The 17,049-nt window shown below is 39.0% G+C and overlaps 2 protein-coding genes across 2 annotated transcripts in view; one reads left to right on the forward strand and one right to left on the reverse strand.

The window, feature by feature from the left end:
• Gfm1 (G elongation factor, mitochondrial 1) overlaps positions 1–17,049 on the forward strand; it is a 42,344-nt gene that overhangs the window by 14,299 nt on the left and 10,996 nt on the right. Inside the window, exons 9-13 of the mRNA XM_005393104.2 lie at positions 2,126–2,263; positions 3,687–3,788; positions 5,369–5,425; positions 8,833–8,970; positions 9,742–9,824. Coding sequence (XP_005393161.1) covers positions 2,126–2,263; positions 3,687–3,788; positions 5,369–5,425; positions 8,833–8,970; positions 9,742–9,824 — 518 coding nt within the window. The remainder of the gene's footprint in view (positions 1–2,125; positions 2,264–3,686; positions 3,789–5,368; positions 5,426–8,832; positions 8,971–9,741; positions 9,825–17,049) is intronic.
• On the reverse strand, positions 9,847–16,701 carry Lxn (latexin). Its single transcript, XM_005393103.2, has 6 exons — positions 16,390–16,701; positions 15,152–15,214; positions 13,753–13,930; positions 13,308–13,444; positions 10,414–10,476; positions 9,847–10,170 (listed from the first exon to the last, which is right to left on the reverse strand). Exons 1-6 carry the CDS (start codon positions 16,516–16,518, stop codon positions 10,075–10,077), a joined length of 666 nt encoding a protein of 221 aa, XP_005393160.1. The 5' UTR covers positions 16,519–16,701; the 3' UTR covers positions 9,847–10,074.

Here is a 17,049-nt window from a genome sequence, read left to right on the forward strand (position 1 = left end):
TAAAAAATAAAAATAAAAAAAATAAAAAAATGTACAATGTACTAAAATGAGAAAAATGTAATTTAAAATTAAAAACTAGAAATAACATTGCAGTGAAAATTTTATTCATAAAGTTTTAAAAAATATATATGTTAGAACTATTTTCTAAGATTCCAAAAGTTGTGATTGTTGTTCACAGTTACCAGTGATTATTGAGTATAGAGTATGGTAGTATGTGACAGTTCATATTATTAGATTACTTCCACACTGTCAAAATTAATGTGTTGAATCACTTTGATGAATCTTTATTAGCATCATATTTAAAAATCATTACTACATTACTGCATTAATAAAGAAAAATCATATATTTCATCTTGCATCATTCCTGAAAGAACATTTCTCCATATATTTATATTGCTATTGTGTTTTCTCTTTTGTAATCATCTTTTTATTTCTCTTATTTTGTTCTTTATTACTGTCAAAATGTTTTACTTATTTGCCACCAGCTTTTGCTAATGAAGTTGACTTTAAAAATAGTTTAAAATTGGGGCTGGGGATTTAGCTCAGCGGCACAGCACCTGTCTGGCAAGCACAACGTTGTGAGTTTGATTCCCGGTACCAGAAAAAAAACAAAAAAAAAGAAAAAAAAGTTTAAAATTTATATATCAATATTTTGATATCAAATATTGATATCAAGTATATCAGTATTCTTTCAGTCATTCTTTCACTTTTAAACCTATTTTGTCAATATTTATTTATTTATTTATTTTGGTACCGGGAATTGAACTCAGGACCTCATGCTTGCCAGACAGGCGCTGTGCCACTGAGCCCCTTTTTGGTCATTATTTACTTGGTTTCCTCTACATTTTTATGGGTTTTTTTCCCTGTGAATCCAGCTGGACTTTGTTTTGATGTTTGTTGTGAAGTAGGATTTTAGTGTATCTTTGTTTGCTTCCTAATAGAAAACCAGTCGTCCAATTGCCAGTTTATGAACAATCCTACTTTTCCATCAGTTTGTCATATCTCCCATACTTATTCACAAATGTATTTTGCCCTTTAGATATTTTTACTATGCTTTATGGACTGATCAGTCTTAACTTGTCCTGAGCTTTTGAGCATTTAATATTTTTGTATCAGTAGGTATGGTGGCACATGCCTATAATCCCAGCACGGTGGAGGCTGAGGCAGGAGGATTGCTGTGAGTTCAAGCCCATAGTGAAACCCTATCCTGTCTCAAAAATAGCAAAAAAAAAAAAACCCAGGAATACATACATGTATAGTTTATATCAGGGTTAGTTTCTTCTCATTACCATAGTTTCTGAAAAATTTGTTTTTACCTTTATATTCTTCTGAATGAATTTTAAAATCATTAATTAAATATTTTAAAATTTCTGTTAGGATTTAAATTGCTATGTATTGAACCTATAAATTAATATGTTAAGAATTGGCAACTTTTAAATATATATCTAATTGGTTAATGTTAGCGTATTTAGTCAGTTCACAGAACCCATGTTGTTTCCCACATAATTATCAAAGGTGACTTAAAATAGTAACTCCTACCACTTTTAATATTTTTGTGGTCTTTTCAGCAATTATACCTCTGTTTTCTTTCCTATATAAACTGAATTTATGAAATAGTACTAGAAGGCAAAGGGACACTTACATGAACAATTAAAAATGTTTTTCCAATAACTTTTTTTGTGTTTTTTATGGCTTTTTTTCCCTTTTTGAGACAGGATTTCACTGTGCAGTTCAGGCTGGCCTTGAACTCACTTTGTAGCCCAAGCTGGCCTCGAACTTGCAGCAATCCTCCTGCCTCAGCCTCCCGAGTGCTGGGATTACAGGCGCGTGCCCCCATGCCTGGCTTTCTGGTTTTTTGCAGTACGGTCAGGCTTCCAGTAACTTCTGCGTTAGAGGAGGTGTAGGCACCTTCGACTGTGACACCAGAACGGTGGCTCAGTAGCAGCCATTTAATTGATCTTACTTTTGCTCAAAGTTGGTCTTATGTCATTGTAGCAATAAACAAATGTCTAGTAAGAGAAGCTACTGAAATTAGAAGGGAATACTTGGAGGTAATTAATTTCCCCTGAATGTCAATTCTTGCTTTCTTTCTGTTCTTCCTGCTGTGCCCAATCTTGACTTCTAGGCAGGTCGATTTGGACAGTTAACTTACGTCCGCAATTACCAGGGAGAGCTGAAGAAGGGTGACACCATCTACAACACGAGGACGGGGAAGAAAGTGCGGGTGCAGCGGCTGGTGCGCATGCACGCCGACATGATGGAGGCAAGTACAGGGCCCTCGGGCGCACGTGCAGCGCCGCCCTCTTGGCGTCCTGAGCCCCCGGAAGAGCGCTGCTGGTGGCACATCCGTGTTTTCCTTAGGTGTGGTGTTCTGATGTAGCACTTCTGTGCAGTCCTAATTGGCACATGTGAAGAGCTTATTTTATACCATTGGTTGTACGTTAGCATTATCTCCTTTCTCACTAAGTTTCAAGAAAGGGAAGAGTTAGTTCCCTAAGGATCAACACAAGAATCGGCACTTTCCTCAAGAGGTAGAAAGAATTTGATAGGCAGTTAGGGTAGTAGAACCGTTTCTTAAAGAGAAGTGAGAGTAATAAACCTGTGCATAATTTTTCCCATGGTTGTCTGAATTTGCTTTCTTCAATATGGAAGGTGTGAAAGTCCTATTTAACCCTAGAGGCTTTACTCCTATTATAGAATCCCTTACATGGCCATATTGGTACCAGAATCCACATGAAGATTTAAACATTCTCAAGATCTAGTCTTGAGACTTAAAGCTTTAAGGGTCTTTGACTTAAGGCTTGGATCGCTCTGATTCTTTCCAAGCCTTCTGTTGTCCTTTTTGTTAGGCCTTTGCAGGAACACCGGATGCGTGAGGTTGTCTTCACTTCTGCCCTTCTCCAGGTCAGCCGTACATTCCCGGAGCATCTTACTAGTCTAAGCAGACTTTTTGGGAGCCATAGCTTTTGTCTGTCCTGGAAAATGAGCAGGCAGTCTCAAAACTGAAGAGCTTTGCTGCGTCCTGAGATAGGCAGTAGGGGCAGCCCAGAGGGACCAGTGATTGTCACAGCTGTTTCTTGGGCCAGATGGATGAAACGTGTGCAGCTGCATCACCGTAAAAGGCGCATATTTACCTGCAGCTACTCTGAGTGAGCTGTCAGGATGAAGGGACAATAACTGGGAAGCTTGGAAGCAGCACTGTTTTGTTCTTGGCCTTCCTGTGTTTACTTGAGTGTTTGCATCTGTGAGAAATTAGAGATATTTTTAGTACAATGGGCCCCACACGTTCTTCTTTTGTTTTCAGAACTTCTTTAGCAGTTTTTCCGTATATGTTGTACACGATTACATTGTCTGTGGCAGTACACATGGTATGTGCTTTTTAATTCCATGAATATAATTTTGGAACCATGAGGCACTGTATTTTGTCGTTACTTTAGATCCTTCAAGTCATGAAGCTGTAGGTTTGAGTTCTTTACTTGAAATAAAACCTAATCTGTTGATACCTGTTTTAAATAAAGATCAGTTGAAGACTGGTCGTGGCTTGCTTGTTGGGGTTGCGTTGGTTATTCTCTTTAGCATTCATGGTGATCAGTGCCATGTTGTCCATGTACATTGCATGCATTGTGGAATTTCTTCATGGTTGCTATGTCTTGTATTACTTGCAAGTATCATTTTGCGTTACTTAGGATGTTGAGGAAGTATATGCTGGAGACATCTGTGCATTGTTTGGCATTGACTGTGCTAGCGGAGACACATTCACAAGCAAAGATAACAGCGGCCTTTCTATGGTAAGCTATTTCATTTCAAAGCCTTTTTTTACCTGAATTTCTAAAGTATGCGGTTTTATGTAGGGCATTGACTACATCAGTAGAACAGCTACTGGGCTGGAGACGTGGCTCAGTGGTAGTGTTCTTACCTTGCATGCGCCTCAAAAAAAACAAAAAACAAAAAAACAACCACAGAAGTTTCACTGAGTGCCAGGTCATTGAGGCTCTTCATCGGTTGTAGCTCTTTGAACATCAATTCAATAAGTACTTTGTGTAAGCTAACTTATTTGTTCTTTGGGTAAAATTCTCAAAAGATTAACGTTGAAGAAAAATTTCTAGTGGTAACATGTGGACTATAGCTCTGACTCCACCCTGAATGCTGTCTCCCTAATTGTTGCTATTACCATCAGGCTACTTCCATGAAGGGCTGTTTTCTTATTAATGCAGCAGGTAGAGAGTAGACCATTCCCTCAACCACCTGGAGAACTTCAAGACAAGCTGGTAGCATGTAGGCTAGACTTGGGGATGACAGAACATAGCCATGCTCAGAGGGCAAGATGCAACTAGCCAGTGAAACGTAATGTGGACAGCCTGCCCTTGAGAATTCAGAGGTCCCATTTTCTCATGGAGGGATCCTGAGAGAAGTGTGTGCTCAGGCAGTTCCTGCCTTGGAATCTCCTTTGTTAATTTCGCTTTTATACCCCTGTAGAAGAGCAGGCTCTCCTGTATGTGCTGTGATCATTTGTAATGAGGGTACCCCTCACCTGAATTCAGTAGGGGAAGAGAAGGCGTACATAGGGGATCAGGTCAGTTGCTTTAGATCATTTATATAAGAACTGGTCTATCTCTCATAGATGAGCACTGTAATAGTGCCCGTATCGTATGATGAATTTGTAATTTCATAACAGATTCTTTTGGTATAAACTATTTTCTGATAACTGGGTATAGCCTGTTTCACACACCTTAAAAATAATGTATACAATTTTTGTCTGAGATCTAGGAGTATTTTCCATTATTGATAAGTTCTTATCTGAATATTTTATCAGTTGCAATGTGACACGAGAGGTTGTGGGCAGAACTCACCTGGCCCTTAGCTAAGTTACTTTATCTTTTTTCTAAGCTTTAGTGGCATTATTGGTAAAATGGGGATAATACCTGCTTCTCACAACTGTGACTGATCAAATAAGATAGCTGTATAAATGTCATCTATATAAAGATTCTAGAACCCTTTGAATTTCCATTATCATTGTATATTTTGGCTAAATGAAGTACCTTATTGCAGTAGCAAGTATAGTCACAAGGCAATGAGAATTCCATGTGTCAGCGTTTGGATTCCTTGCAGTGGTTATGCTATACAGTTTAATTAATTAATTAATTTGCTTTGGGAGGGAGAAGATCATGTAAGTGGATGCTTTTATTTACTAACCTGTTATAGTAATATATTTATTTAACATAAAACTGAAGTATGTATTGTCTAGCTTAAAGATGTTGACTCTTGTGTGTTCATGTTGTGTAGTGAAGTTGCACACTAAATTAATTCATCCATGACTCTTATAATACTGTTTTTTAATTCTTCTCTGTCTTTTAAAAAAATATTACAGGAGTCGATTCATGTTCCTGATCCTGTCATTTCGGTAGCAATAAGGCCCTCTAACAAGGTAGGCGTTTGATTTAAAGTCCAGGTGATCATGGACTCAAAACTTGAGCTTTCTTTCATCTGTCTCTGCATATACATATCGTCATAACCAGCCGTTTGGTGGTCTCTGTTTCCTCTTTTTTATGTTGAGATCATTTTTTTTAAATTTCCCAGTCTGTTCCTAATAATTCTTTAGTATAGTTGAAGAAATTAATGGTATTTTAATAATCACCAGGCTGTTTTATAACTCTTTTACTATGTTATTGGCTCCACAATGATAAGGAAATCTTTGTGGATTCTTAAAATACTGAGAAAGAGGTAAACAGAAATATTTGTCTTAAATTGTAGTGAAACTTCACCATAAAGCACTTTAGGATGTTACATAGATTAATTGCCTCGTGGTTTATAATGTATGTTGAGATTTTGTGGTAGTTATGAAGTAAATGTCGGAATATAACATCAGGAAACTGTAGATAAGATTGTCTCACGTCCCAATACAGTTTTATATATTTTTTCTTTTTTGTTGATTTTTTGTTGTTGTTTCTGTTTTCTATTCTTTTCTTTTTCTTTGTTCAGTACTAGAGCTTGAACCTAGGACATCATGTGTGTTAGGCAAGTGCTGTACCACTGAACTATATCCGCAGTCTCCACCCCTCCACACATACTTATTTTTAAATTTTATTTTGAGACAGAGTTTGGCTGTGTTGGCTAGGCTAGTCTTGAATTCTCATCCTCCTGCCTTAGTAGCTGGGATTACAGGCATGCACCACCACTCCTGGCTAATTTTGTTTTATAGTTTTATGATTGGGTTTGATATCATTTAACATTTTACAAAGCCAAAATTGCTGGAATGTTTTGCATTTGCATTGCTTACCTTTGGAATTAATCTCATTTTAAGCCATACTTAGTGCCTGAGTTGCCTTGGCATTCATAACAGAGTCATGTTAACATGGTTCATTGGGATTCACTTATTCGCATATTGAGTGAACCTTTCGTGACTTTTAGGAACTGTCGTTACAGAACAGAGCATATTCTGATGAATATGTTACGAGAGATATAACAACTACATCATCTATTTTGAGGAGCCTTGAGATTTTCCAGACGTTTTCTCAGTAATATGTCTTAGTGACTTTCTCGTGGCTGGGGCACAAACCCGACACCCACAGCTTAAAGGAGGGAAGATTTATTTTGGCTCATAGTCACAGAGGTTTCACTACACAGTCAGCTGGATCCAGGCAGGGCATGGCAGAGGAGAAACAGTCCATGCGTGGCAGTAGAAGCAAAGAGATCAAGGGAAGAGGAGGGCGCAAGACCTTTCCAGGCCATACCCCCTTATCCCCTCCTCCAGCCAGGTCTCACCTCCCACATCAGATTTAGCTATAAACTCATGAGCGTACCAGTCCACTGATGAGTCTTACACCCTGATGTTCCAGTAACTTGAAATCCCCGCCTGTGAGCTCATAAAGCTTTGGCAGGAGGCGTCCGGATACTCACTGAAACAGTATAAAAGAGAAGCTGGGTTGGCAAGAAATATCAATCATTTCACCTTCTTAGAAACTTGGAGAAGAGTGAACGTTCCATCTCACTTTAGTAAGGTGCAGTATTTGTTTCAAGTGCTTTGCTAAGATTGCTTGCTTTTCCCTGTAGAAATATGCAGGGTTAGCTGGGCATGGTGGTGCACTCCTGTTATCTCAGCACTCGGAAGGCTGAGGCAGCCAAAGGGGTGGCAGCGCCTCTTCCTCCCATCTTTTAATGCTAGCAACAGTGGGTTGAACCTCTCATGCTTTAGATGTCTGCTTTTTCCATCACTGCATCTTTCCTACCCACCTTTTCCTTCCCTTTCCTTTTTTTTTCGTTTTTGGTTTTTTTCCGGTACTGGGAATCGAACTCATGACCTCACGCTTGCCACGCAGGCGCTGTGCCACTGAGCTAAATCCCCAGGCTCCCCCTTCCATTTTTAAAGGTACATGTGGTAACATAGGACCCAGCCAAGTACTCCTCCTGTCCTGAGATCTGTAACTTTGATCGTATGTGCAGGATTCCCTTTACCTTGTAAAGGAAAATATTTACAGGTTAGTGAGTCTTAGGGCATCTGTGGAGGGCCCATCTTTTGCTTGCATGTTGAATTACATCCAAAGAATCAAGGTGCATCGCATACCCCTTTGAAAGGGAGAAGTCTCAGTGTGGTATTTGCCTTACTGTTGGGCTGAATAGGATAGTTAAAGCTTTTGAGTGTATGAACAAGTCATTTGATTATATTTTAATTATATTTTTCATAGGATTTCAAAGGAGCAAAAAAGATTCCCCTTTCCACATACTAGACACTTCTCCACTAATAGCTTTTGTCAGTGTAAGAGGAAAGGTCGTAGACTCTTGTTTTCTGTGTTGGTATGGAGAGAAAATTTGTTCATGTAGCTATACCCTGCTGTCTTGGCTGTGTGGCATCCAAACTTATGTTTCAAAAACATGCTTCAAGTAGATCTAAGTGTATATTAAGACATAAAGATAGGGGCTGGGGATTTAGCTCAGCAGCACAGTGCCTGCCTGGTAAGCACAAGATCATGAGTTTGATTCCCGGTACCGGAAAAATACGAAAAAAAAAAAAAAAAGACATAAAGATTTTTTTTTATTTTAAAAATTAAAAAAACTAACCTGAAAGAGTAAATAAAATCTGAAAGGTACAATAGATATTGTGAAAGGGGAAAGAAACTGCTCAAATAGGAAGGAGCAACTGGGATGAAGGAGGGGAGAGGAAAAAGAAAGGAGAAAAAAATATGTATATGTATACAGAGGATAGCTAGGATAACTGTACTACTAATATCTGTTGGTTTATTGAAAGGAACTGTTGGGGCTGGGGATTTTGTTCAGCGGCACAGCACCTGCCTGGCAAGCATGAGGTCATGAGTTCGATTGCCGGTACTGGAAAAAAAACAACAACAACAAAAAAGGAACTGTTAATGTGTAACTGTCTGATCAGTCTTGCATGCCTATATCTGGTTATATGTGTGCAGCCATTTTGAAGATGACATTCTGTAATATAACAACCATTATTAATATTCTATCACCATGTTTTGAAACTCAGTATCATTTTTATTGCTCTCTATGCTGTTTTGTTTATGTATTTGTTTTTGTTATTTTGGTTTTTTTTTAATGAAAAACAAAATTTATATGTATATATAAGGATAGCTGGATAGGTGTATTGCTGATGTCTGTGGTTTACTGAAAGGAATAGTCAATGTTTAAAATTTTTTTCTTGACCAATTTTGCATGCTTGAATTTGGTAATCAGAATGACTGGTCTGAAAACAATATGCAACAGAAGAACCATTGCTGACATGAAGATGTCTTAACTGCTGATGTATCTGACTTTCTTCAGAAGTACCACTGCTTACCATGCTTAGCAAAATATATGACTTTTCTTCTCTTACAGAATGATCTGGACAAATTCTCAAAAGGTATTGGCAGGTTTACAAGAGAGGATCCCACATTTAAAGTCCACTTTGACACGGAGAGCAAAGAGACGATTGTATCTGGAATGGGAGAGCTACACCTAGAAATCTATGCCCAGGTAATGGATAACAAAGAAGTTGAATTGCATTTATTGTTGTGTGTTTCGTGCGGAGTAAAACTTGGTAATGCTCAGTGTAATGACTAAGCTAATAATGGTTGTTCAAGCTTTACTGTGGTTCGTACTCAAATGGAGCACGCTGCTTCTTCCACTGTGTGTTACAGATTAGCACTGGTTACTACATTTTTTTTATTTGTTAATCATTGTGGACTTCTAGATTCAGTTATCAAGAGATTTGCAGTGAGACCATCCATCCATCTATTCCCAGATCATGGTTAACTGGGTCACGTAAATCCCAGGTCCATCCATCTATTCCCAGATCTTGGTTAACTGGGTCACGTAAATCCCAGGTCCAGTCCTCGAGTGACAATCTGTAGTCATACCCACTCTTTGGACAGTTTCTTCTTAAGTCAATTCTTGAAGATCTCATTATAGTGCAGATAAAGAAAAGGTGTTCTTAGGCATATATATGTACATACATATGTGGGTACATAAATGAAAACAGAAGATATGACTGGTAGTTGTGGCATGATCGTTACCTTTGAAGTGGAGAGAAAACTCTGACAGTTGATTTATATCTAAAATTGTGTAAAGGCATTTTGTGTTTTGAAATATCTCACATCTAATCCTTACAAAATAACTAAAATGATTTAAGATTTGGTGTTTGCTTATTTATTTAAATGAATGCTATGAAGGTATTTAAGATACTTAGTTTTTCTTTGTTTATTTTTTAAATTTCATTATAGCCAAAAATTATCTCATTTTTCTTAGAGAATGGAAAGAGAATATGGCTGTCCTTGTATCACAGGAAAGCCAAAAGTCGCCTTTAGAGAGACTATTACTGCTCCCGTCCCGTAAGTATCAACATAATCAGACTTTATGAGGCTGAAAGTAAAACTGTATTATGGGATACACATAGCATTTTTACTGTTCTGAACACATTTCTAGGTAGGGACACCTCTTTTATGGAATATATGTAGATAAGATATTGTACGAAGTGACACTTGGGGATTTGTTTGGCCCCTTAGACTAGATACCGGGGAAGACTGGCACACACATCGTCCAGAGGCGTTGTTAGGTGTCATCTCCATGCAGGGTCTTTGTTTATTCCAGTGTTTCTTTTGGGAGACGGTTACTGTGTTTTACCTTTGTACCATACTGTGGATGCCAAAGAACTTGCATCTGCCAAGGAGTAATCTCCTGCAAGTTAAAAAAAAACAAAAAGCCAATGCCATGATAAAATTCAGAAAACAAAATAATTCAGTTTATATTTTGTGGAAGACAAAATAAGTTAAACTGCTATGAATATAATATACTTCAACCTGGTGCCTAGTAAATTTACATAAAATCTGATCTACAGTCAAAATTAATACAGCATACTGTGGCTTTAAAAGGAGTCTCGATTTTTAAAGTGGCATCAAATGAAGATAAATTATACTTTACCTGCGAAGCAATGTCATGAAGTAGAATGGTATAGTCTAATTCAATAAAGTCATCATTTCTTTGCTATGACAAAAAATAAAAAGGTGTTTAAAACAGCATCATTGGCAAAAATGACAGTTTGATTTTTAAAATAGCTTTAATTAATAGATAATTGTAACACTCCCACTTCAGTGCTGTATTTATTTCACTTTAGCTTAACAGAAAAACTGCCAGTATTCTCACATTAAATAAGTATTCTTTCAAGGCAGGTGTGGTGGTACACACCTGTACCCCTGCAGTCAGCAGGCTGAGGCACAAGGATCGCCAGGAGTTCAAGGCCAGCCTGGACTACATAGTGAGTTCAAGGCCAGCCTGAACTGCATAGCGAGACCGTGCTAAAAAACAAAACAAAGTAAGTATTCTTTCAAATTACATTTTAGAGTCACGATTTTATGTTTGTTATTATTATCTATATCTATTTTTTAAGGAATGGTAGCTACTTAAGAGCATTATTTGGTGTAGCTTGTTATTTAAGAATCATTAATATTTCCTTCATTGAGAAAAATCATCATTTACTTAATAAACTATATTGCCGGGTGTGCTGGCACATGCCTGGGATCCGAGCTATTTGGGAGACGGAGGCAGGAGTCCAAGTTTAAGGTCAGGCTGGGCAATTTAGCAAGATTCTGTCTTAAAAAAATAGAAAAGGGCTAGGAATGAAGCTCACGGGTGGAGTGCTTGCCTGGTGTGCTCGCTTGAGTCAAATCCCCACTACTGCCGAAACAAGGAAACTATATAGCCAGGAGTGCTTACACTGAAAGAAACCAATTTGATGCTAAAAATTCTCTTTCAGAAAACAGAAAATGGTAAAATATGAATGTTGTCTGATGTTTTCATTAATGCTTTATTCTATACTGCTTATTATTTTGGGACCAAAAATATGCCACCAGCTACACAGAAAGATTGTACCTTTGTAGATCATCCTCAGAGACTTGCTATTCTACAAAAGACTCCTTAAGATGTTTAAACTGGTATATTGAGACAAACCCTAAATTCCAGCCAGCTCAAACTATTGGGTTTCTTTGGTTAAAAGTGATGATAAATGTAGCTCCAGGGTCACACAAGAGCATACCTTTCTCTTTACAGTGTCTTGAAGTAATCTTTTCTCTGAATATATCAACAAAGAATGACCCTTAAAGACAATGTATACATCTGTAAGAGTTCTTACTTACAGATTTTAATAGGTAAAGCTATATAATGCATATAAAGTAAGCAGGAGTTAAACCCTTCTATTGAGATTTTCATTAATACTTTAAAAAGTCACAATTTGGTGAAAGGTTACATTGAGAAATCTCATTAGGATTTTTAGGGCCTCTGCACCTAGTCTCAGTTACTGAAGTTTCAGAACCTGAAAGGAATATTATAATCAAGGTTATTGTCTGTGAAGTACATTAGGAAAAAAAGCTTACCCTGTTTCTGAAAATGTAATACTTAGTTTAGGTTTTGTTATTACACGCTAATTTTTGTAATTGGGTATTCTGTCCTCCAGTGCAAGTAGGTGTGTAATAAATAGTTTCAAAAGCCTTTGCAGAAAGGTGCTCTATCTCCCTTACAGTTTGTTACCAAGAGGCTAAAACAAGGCAGAAATAAAGCCCATTTCTCCCATGGAGCTAAAACTTGTTTTTTATGGTTTCTTTGCACTTTTTCTTTTTTGGCTCTTTACTAAAGCTAAAAGCAAAGAGTTTATTCTTATGTCTTTAAGGTCTACAAAAATACTTAGCACTTGCTAGTCATTACAAGGCTTGCAGTAAATTGTAGATTATGGCTAAATGGGTTATAAAAGAAAATGATATACAGCAATCTAAGGAATGAGTAGTAGAATGTTTGAGAGACCATAGAGCAAACTTCACCAAGCGGGCAACACTAGTGTTAATCCTGGGGGGACGTGCCAGCCGTATCTCTAAGTAGCTATGGCACTACTCTCGAGTAGAGAATGAAAGCAGAGATGTTTTCAGTATTGCATGACATGAGTAATTTGACCACAAAATTTAGATTGCTAAATGTAATACTTTGTATTAAGCTGTGCACAAAAACTGCAAATTATAACTTGACTTCCTTGAAATTACAGCTTCGCTAGTGATGGCTATAAGAAAAGAGCTCTGAGGACATTTGCGTACTACCTTAGAGACCAAGGAAATCATTACACATATAGAGTATATACCTGGGATTTTGTCTTACCTCTGCTAGTAGACCCTAACCTTTTACTGTAGAAGAGGGTTTGAGTGAATTGGCTTAATTTCACTTGCCTAACACGAGAGGTTTAGAGACCATCATTACCATATTGTCCTGCAAAAGTGCAATGTAAATACTACTTTTTTTTTTGGTACTGGGAATCGAACTCAGGACCTTGCACTTGCCAGGCAGGTGCTTGTGCCACTGAGCTATATTCCAGGCCCAGAAACTGCATTTTTTTTTTTTTTTTTTGGTACTGGGAGTTGAACTTATGACCTCAGGCTTGCCTGGCAAGCACTTATGCCACTGAGCTATATCCCCAGCCCGATACTACTTCCTAGCAAGGTTTCTCTGAAATCTTTGGGTTTGCCTTGGTATTGTTATGCTGTCTGGTCAGTCTGTGAACTAACCAGCTAACCCAGCATAGGCAGTAGGAGGACAGATTTCTGGCAAAGGAAAGTTTTCATCTCTTAGCCAAATGAAGTGACTTTTTTGGACAGGCTGCTCCTGTTTGGTCTCTCCCTTCCAGTCCTCTTCTTCTCTAGTCTTGATTGGAACTAACTTTTTCATAATACCAAGTTTACTACTGTATTTTGAATGCAAAATGACTATAGGGACAGTATGAAATGAAGTACTTTTTATTAACATTAACCGTAAGAATGTACTTTATAGAGGTTACTTACCACTTGCTTGACAGTTTGAATTTTTACCATTTTATACCATGTGTCTTCAGTAGAATTCTGCCATATTATATAACCACAGGCAACCCAGGCTAAGTGTCGAACTGGCTTCATCTGTGGAGGTACATTTCCAAAACTATCTGGTGGGGAAAACATTTATCTGTTAAACATAATCATTCTGTACATTTTATGCTAACCTTTTACAAAAATCTAAATTCTAAGTCATGTCTTAGTTTTCTTCAAAAGTGTGAAGAAACATGGATCTGTAAAGTTTCAAGGCTGCTTTTTTTGTTGAGTTACTTTGGAAATGAATATTTTTGCCAAGGCCAGGATTTTACAGCCTAACAATTTTTGCCAAGGCCAGGATTTTACAGCTCTAACAATTTTGAGCATGAGTAAAGTCAGTCTTGCAGTTGAAAAAATGGTTTTCTACACCGTATATATATACCTGGAATATTTTGTGCTTCTAGTGGTTCCTTCATGGACTTGAGTCTTTGATAAAATGTGTTATCTTCTTCATCCGGGTTCTTCCCAATGTCTCCTTCAAATGTGAAGTTGACTTCTGGTGCAGAGCCTTGTCCCACTGGAGGGTAAAGTACTTCAGCAGTGCAGTTCACTGTAACTTGCTGTTTGAAACATTTTTACAAAAGATCCTTACTTATAGATGACTGGCTCTTACTAATTATTATTCTCTGAGTTCGGATTTAGAGCACTGACTGTTAATGGTGTTTCAGACTTGATTGCAGAGTAACTGTATTGAGAGGTATCCAATTGGGCCTGACCCATTAATTTTCTAAAGATACCATACAAATACCCTAAAATAGATATCTTACCTTATACCTAAGTCTCATAATCTTGTAAATTCCAATCCTAAAACTTTGAATATATTTCAGTATTAATGGAGGGTTCATTTGCAAGGCCAGATTTTAGTCTGACTTTATATACCAACCCAAGACATATTTTTTCCTCCCTGGTGCCTGGAAATGGATCTAGAGTCATAGTATGCACTTCGACAGCGTCTCACTGAATTGCTCAGGCTGCGCCTGAGTCTCAGTCCTCCTACCTTGGCCTCCCAGAGTGCTGTGATTACTTTTTAAAGTTTTTCTGTAATTCCCACTTTTTGCTCCTGAAATAACACAGGTTTTCAAGTGCAGAGAGAGCAATCTCTATATAATAAAGTTAAAAGGTTATAGCCTATGATTATGATTCATAAAGATAACTGCCTAGCAGTTCAAATGCCTTTTAAGGACTTTCCTTACATTAGCCTTTATCTCTTCTGAATGATAATAAAAGAGCAAGCTTTTTAAAATTTCAAGATGGTTATATTGCCATTTGTAGTTATTTCCTTTTAACTTTGTCTCAATAATTTGGCAGGTATATATTTTAAAATTTCCTTGCCCTATTACTGAAAGATACTTAACAGTGGTATCAGTTGACCATTCTATTGCTCATAAATATCTAAAAACACTCGCTTTCTTTAAATTATCAAAAACAACTAGAAAGGTAGGCATAAGAAAGTGGTCAAGACTGGAAAATCAGTTACTCAGTCATACAAAGCATAAATTCAGACTGCCCTATGGGTGTAATGTAAGGTAACTTACTGAACTGCAGTACAGTCTATTTTCTAAATATTACAACAGAAATAACTCAAGATGTATCTCAATACACAAAGAGAGTAAAAATTGACGCATTTTAAGCTAACACTAACCCACGTGGTTAGTGTTTCTTTGTTTGTTAAAGTCACAAAAACCATAAAATATAGTAGTTGCTTAGATCAAATCACAGCAAGGATGATCTTGGAATATTTAGAAGCAAATTTTATTTACTAAAAAAGACATTTCACTTACTTTTTGGATAATTTCTTCCACAGAAAATTTAAGGTGGTATTTGTGTCCTCTTCCTGGAATATCCTGAAATTAAGAAAGTGTGGCAGAGGGAAGACGGTATTATAATAACAAATCAAATAATTGCATTGTGAGGAGCATCCGGTCTCTTGTTTGGAAGGACTGGCTGGTGGGGGATGAGGAAAGCCTTACATCTTGAAAAATCTGCGTTAGCAGGTATACAGTATCTAAGTTAGCAGGTTCTCTAGCAAGTTTATTAAGAAAAGCATAAAAATAAAATGGGCTTAGCTCAGTTTTAATCTCAGATTTACCTTTCAGTCTGTCATCTTAATTCTTTACATAAGAAAATCTGCAGCACCTTTTAAATCTAAAAATGACAGGTACACCTTTGCGATCGTTTCCTAAAGCCGGTGCACCCGCCACAGTGTGAGTGTGAATTCCATTTTGAGGCAGATGACTGCAAAATGGTTGGCAACCTAGTACGCTGACGCACTGTTTTTACTTTTGTAACACTGGACCCACAAATACACTTTAACAAATTTTGTAACAGTGGGAAACGTTTAGATATTTCACTTTTAAATCGAGAGACAAATTGAAATGATGTCTGCTGCTGTTCCTGAATAAAGTGTATTGCCTGTTAGCTCTTAAGGAGTCTTCGCAGTTAAAATTCTGTCAGATAAATAAAAGTGAGTGACAGCCCCGGAATCCATCCAGTTAAGATGCTGAGGCCATAAACCTTACTCTTGCCGTTCAGCCAGAGGAGCACGTGTATAATCTAGGCAGTCGCTGCAGCCCGGGTGACTGGGGTCTTCGGATGGCTACAGCGGCATCGGTCCGGGGTGCTTTTGTTCTCTGGTGGTCAGTTTACCTTGCTGTTTGTTTCCCGCCTTCACGTTGGTCAAAGGGGCTAATAAGGATTGGCCTTAACATGTAGGCAGTGGTGAGTCTTTCGGAGGATGGGAGCTTTTGTTGATCAAGACTGAGTAGTTATTCCAGGACTGGTCAAGAAACCGCGTAGCAGCTCTAAGATTCTTTTGAATGAATCCTACAGGTCTCATTTGAGAAAATTCCCACCTTATTTATCCCACTTCCTTGTAACAGTGCACATAAAAGCCGTTATCGATATTTCTGCCTTACGGTGAAAATAAAAAAAAACAACCCACAACAAACTGTTGCAGCTGTCGCGGACGTCCGAGGGCGGGCCTCGGGGACGGGGTGCGGCAGCGCGGAGCGGCACTCACCTCCTTGCGGGCCTGCTGTACAGCCTGCACCAGGAACACTTTGTGGGGGCTCCCTTGCTGGTAGTTGATGCAGCTCTCCGCCACCGAGGCCGCCCTGGAGGCTGCGTAGTGGTTGGGCGAGATTTCCATGGGGAGAGCGCGGGCTGCTCCGGCTTATCGGGAGGGTGCAGGCGCGCTCTGCCGCCTGCCGCGGAGCTCCTGCGGAAGGGCGACGCCTGGCTCGGGCTGGGAGTGCGCTGGACTCGGCTCCTTCTCCCCGCTTCCTCCTTCCTGGAAGCAGCTCTGTGCGCCGTGCTCCCTGTGTCTGGGAGCCCTGGGCCTCCGGCCTGCGAGCCCCGCCCGCGCTCTGAGCCGCCCCGCGCTCCTACTGGAGGAGGAGCTGGCCAATTGCTGCTCGCCAGGGAGTGCAGGTGTGGGCCGCGGCGGGAATTCCGTTCCAGCGCTCACCTCGACCGAAAGGGAGGGCCGGGCTTGCCGGCCTTTGCTCTTACAGTGGCCGCTGCCCTTGGAGCAGACTTGGACACTGCACGGGGCCTCGCACAGGGCAAAGGGCAGAAGTGTGCCAGGTAGCGTGAGGCCTGCCTTTGCTCTTCCGTGCTCGACCCCAGGCGCAGGCGTGCTCATCCCCAGCTCCTGCGGTTGCATCCGTTCTGCGCAGAT

The sequence above is a fragment of the Chinchilla lanigera genome, unplaced genomic scaffold (genome assembly GCF_000276665.1).
Source record: "Chinchilla lanigera isolate Chin_1 unplaced genomic scaffold, ChiLan1.0 scaffold00047, whole genome shotgun sequence".
NCBI classification, from domain to species: Eukaryota; Metazoa; Chordata; class Mammalia; order Rodentia; family Chinchillidae; genus Chinchilla; species Chinchilla lanigera.

Bases quoted from the DNA above. Each gene is read 5' to 3' on its own strand.
- Lxn (XM_005393103.2), bottom strand. From the start codon at position 16,518: ATGGAAATCTCGCCCAACCACTACGCAGCCTCCAGGGCGGCCTCGGTG. The intron at 10,477-13,307 runs GTAAGTAACCTC...TTTTTGTCATAG, and splicing joins TTCAAACTGTCAAGCAAGTG to CAAAGAAATGATGACTTTAT. The intron at 10,171-10,413 runs GTAAAGTATAAT...TTTAACTTGCAG, and splicing joins TTCATGACATTGCTTCGCAG to GAGATTACTCCTTGGCAGAT.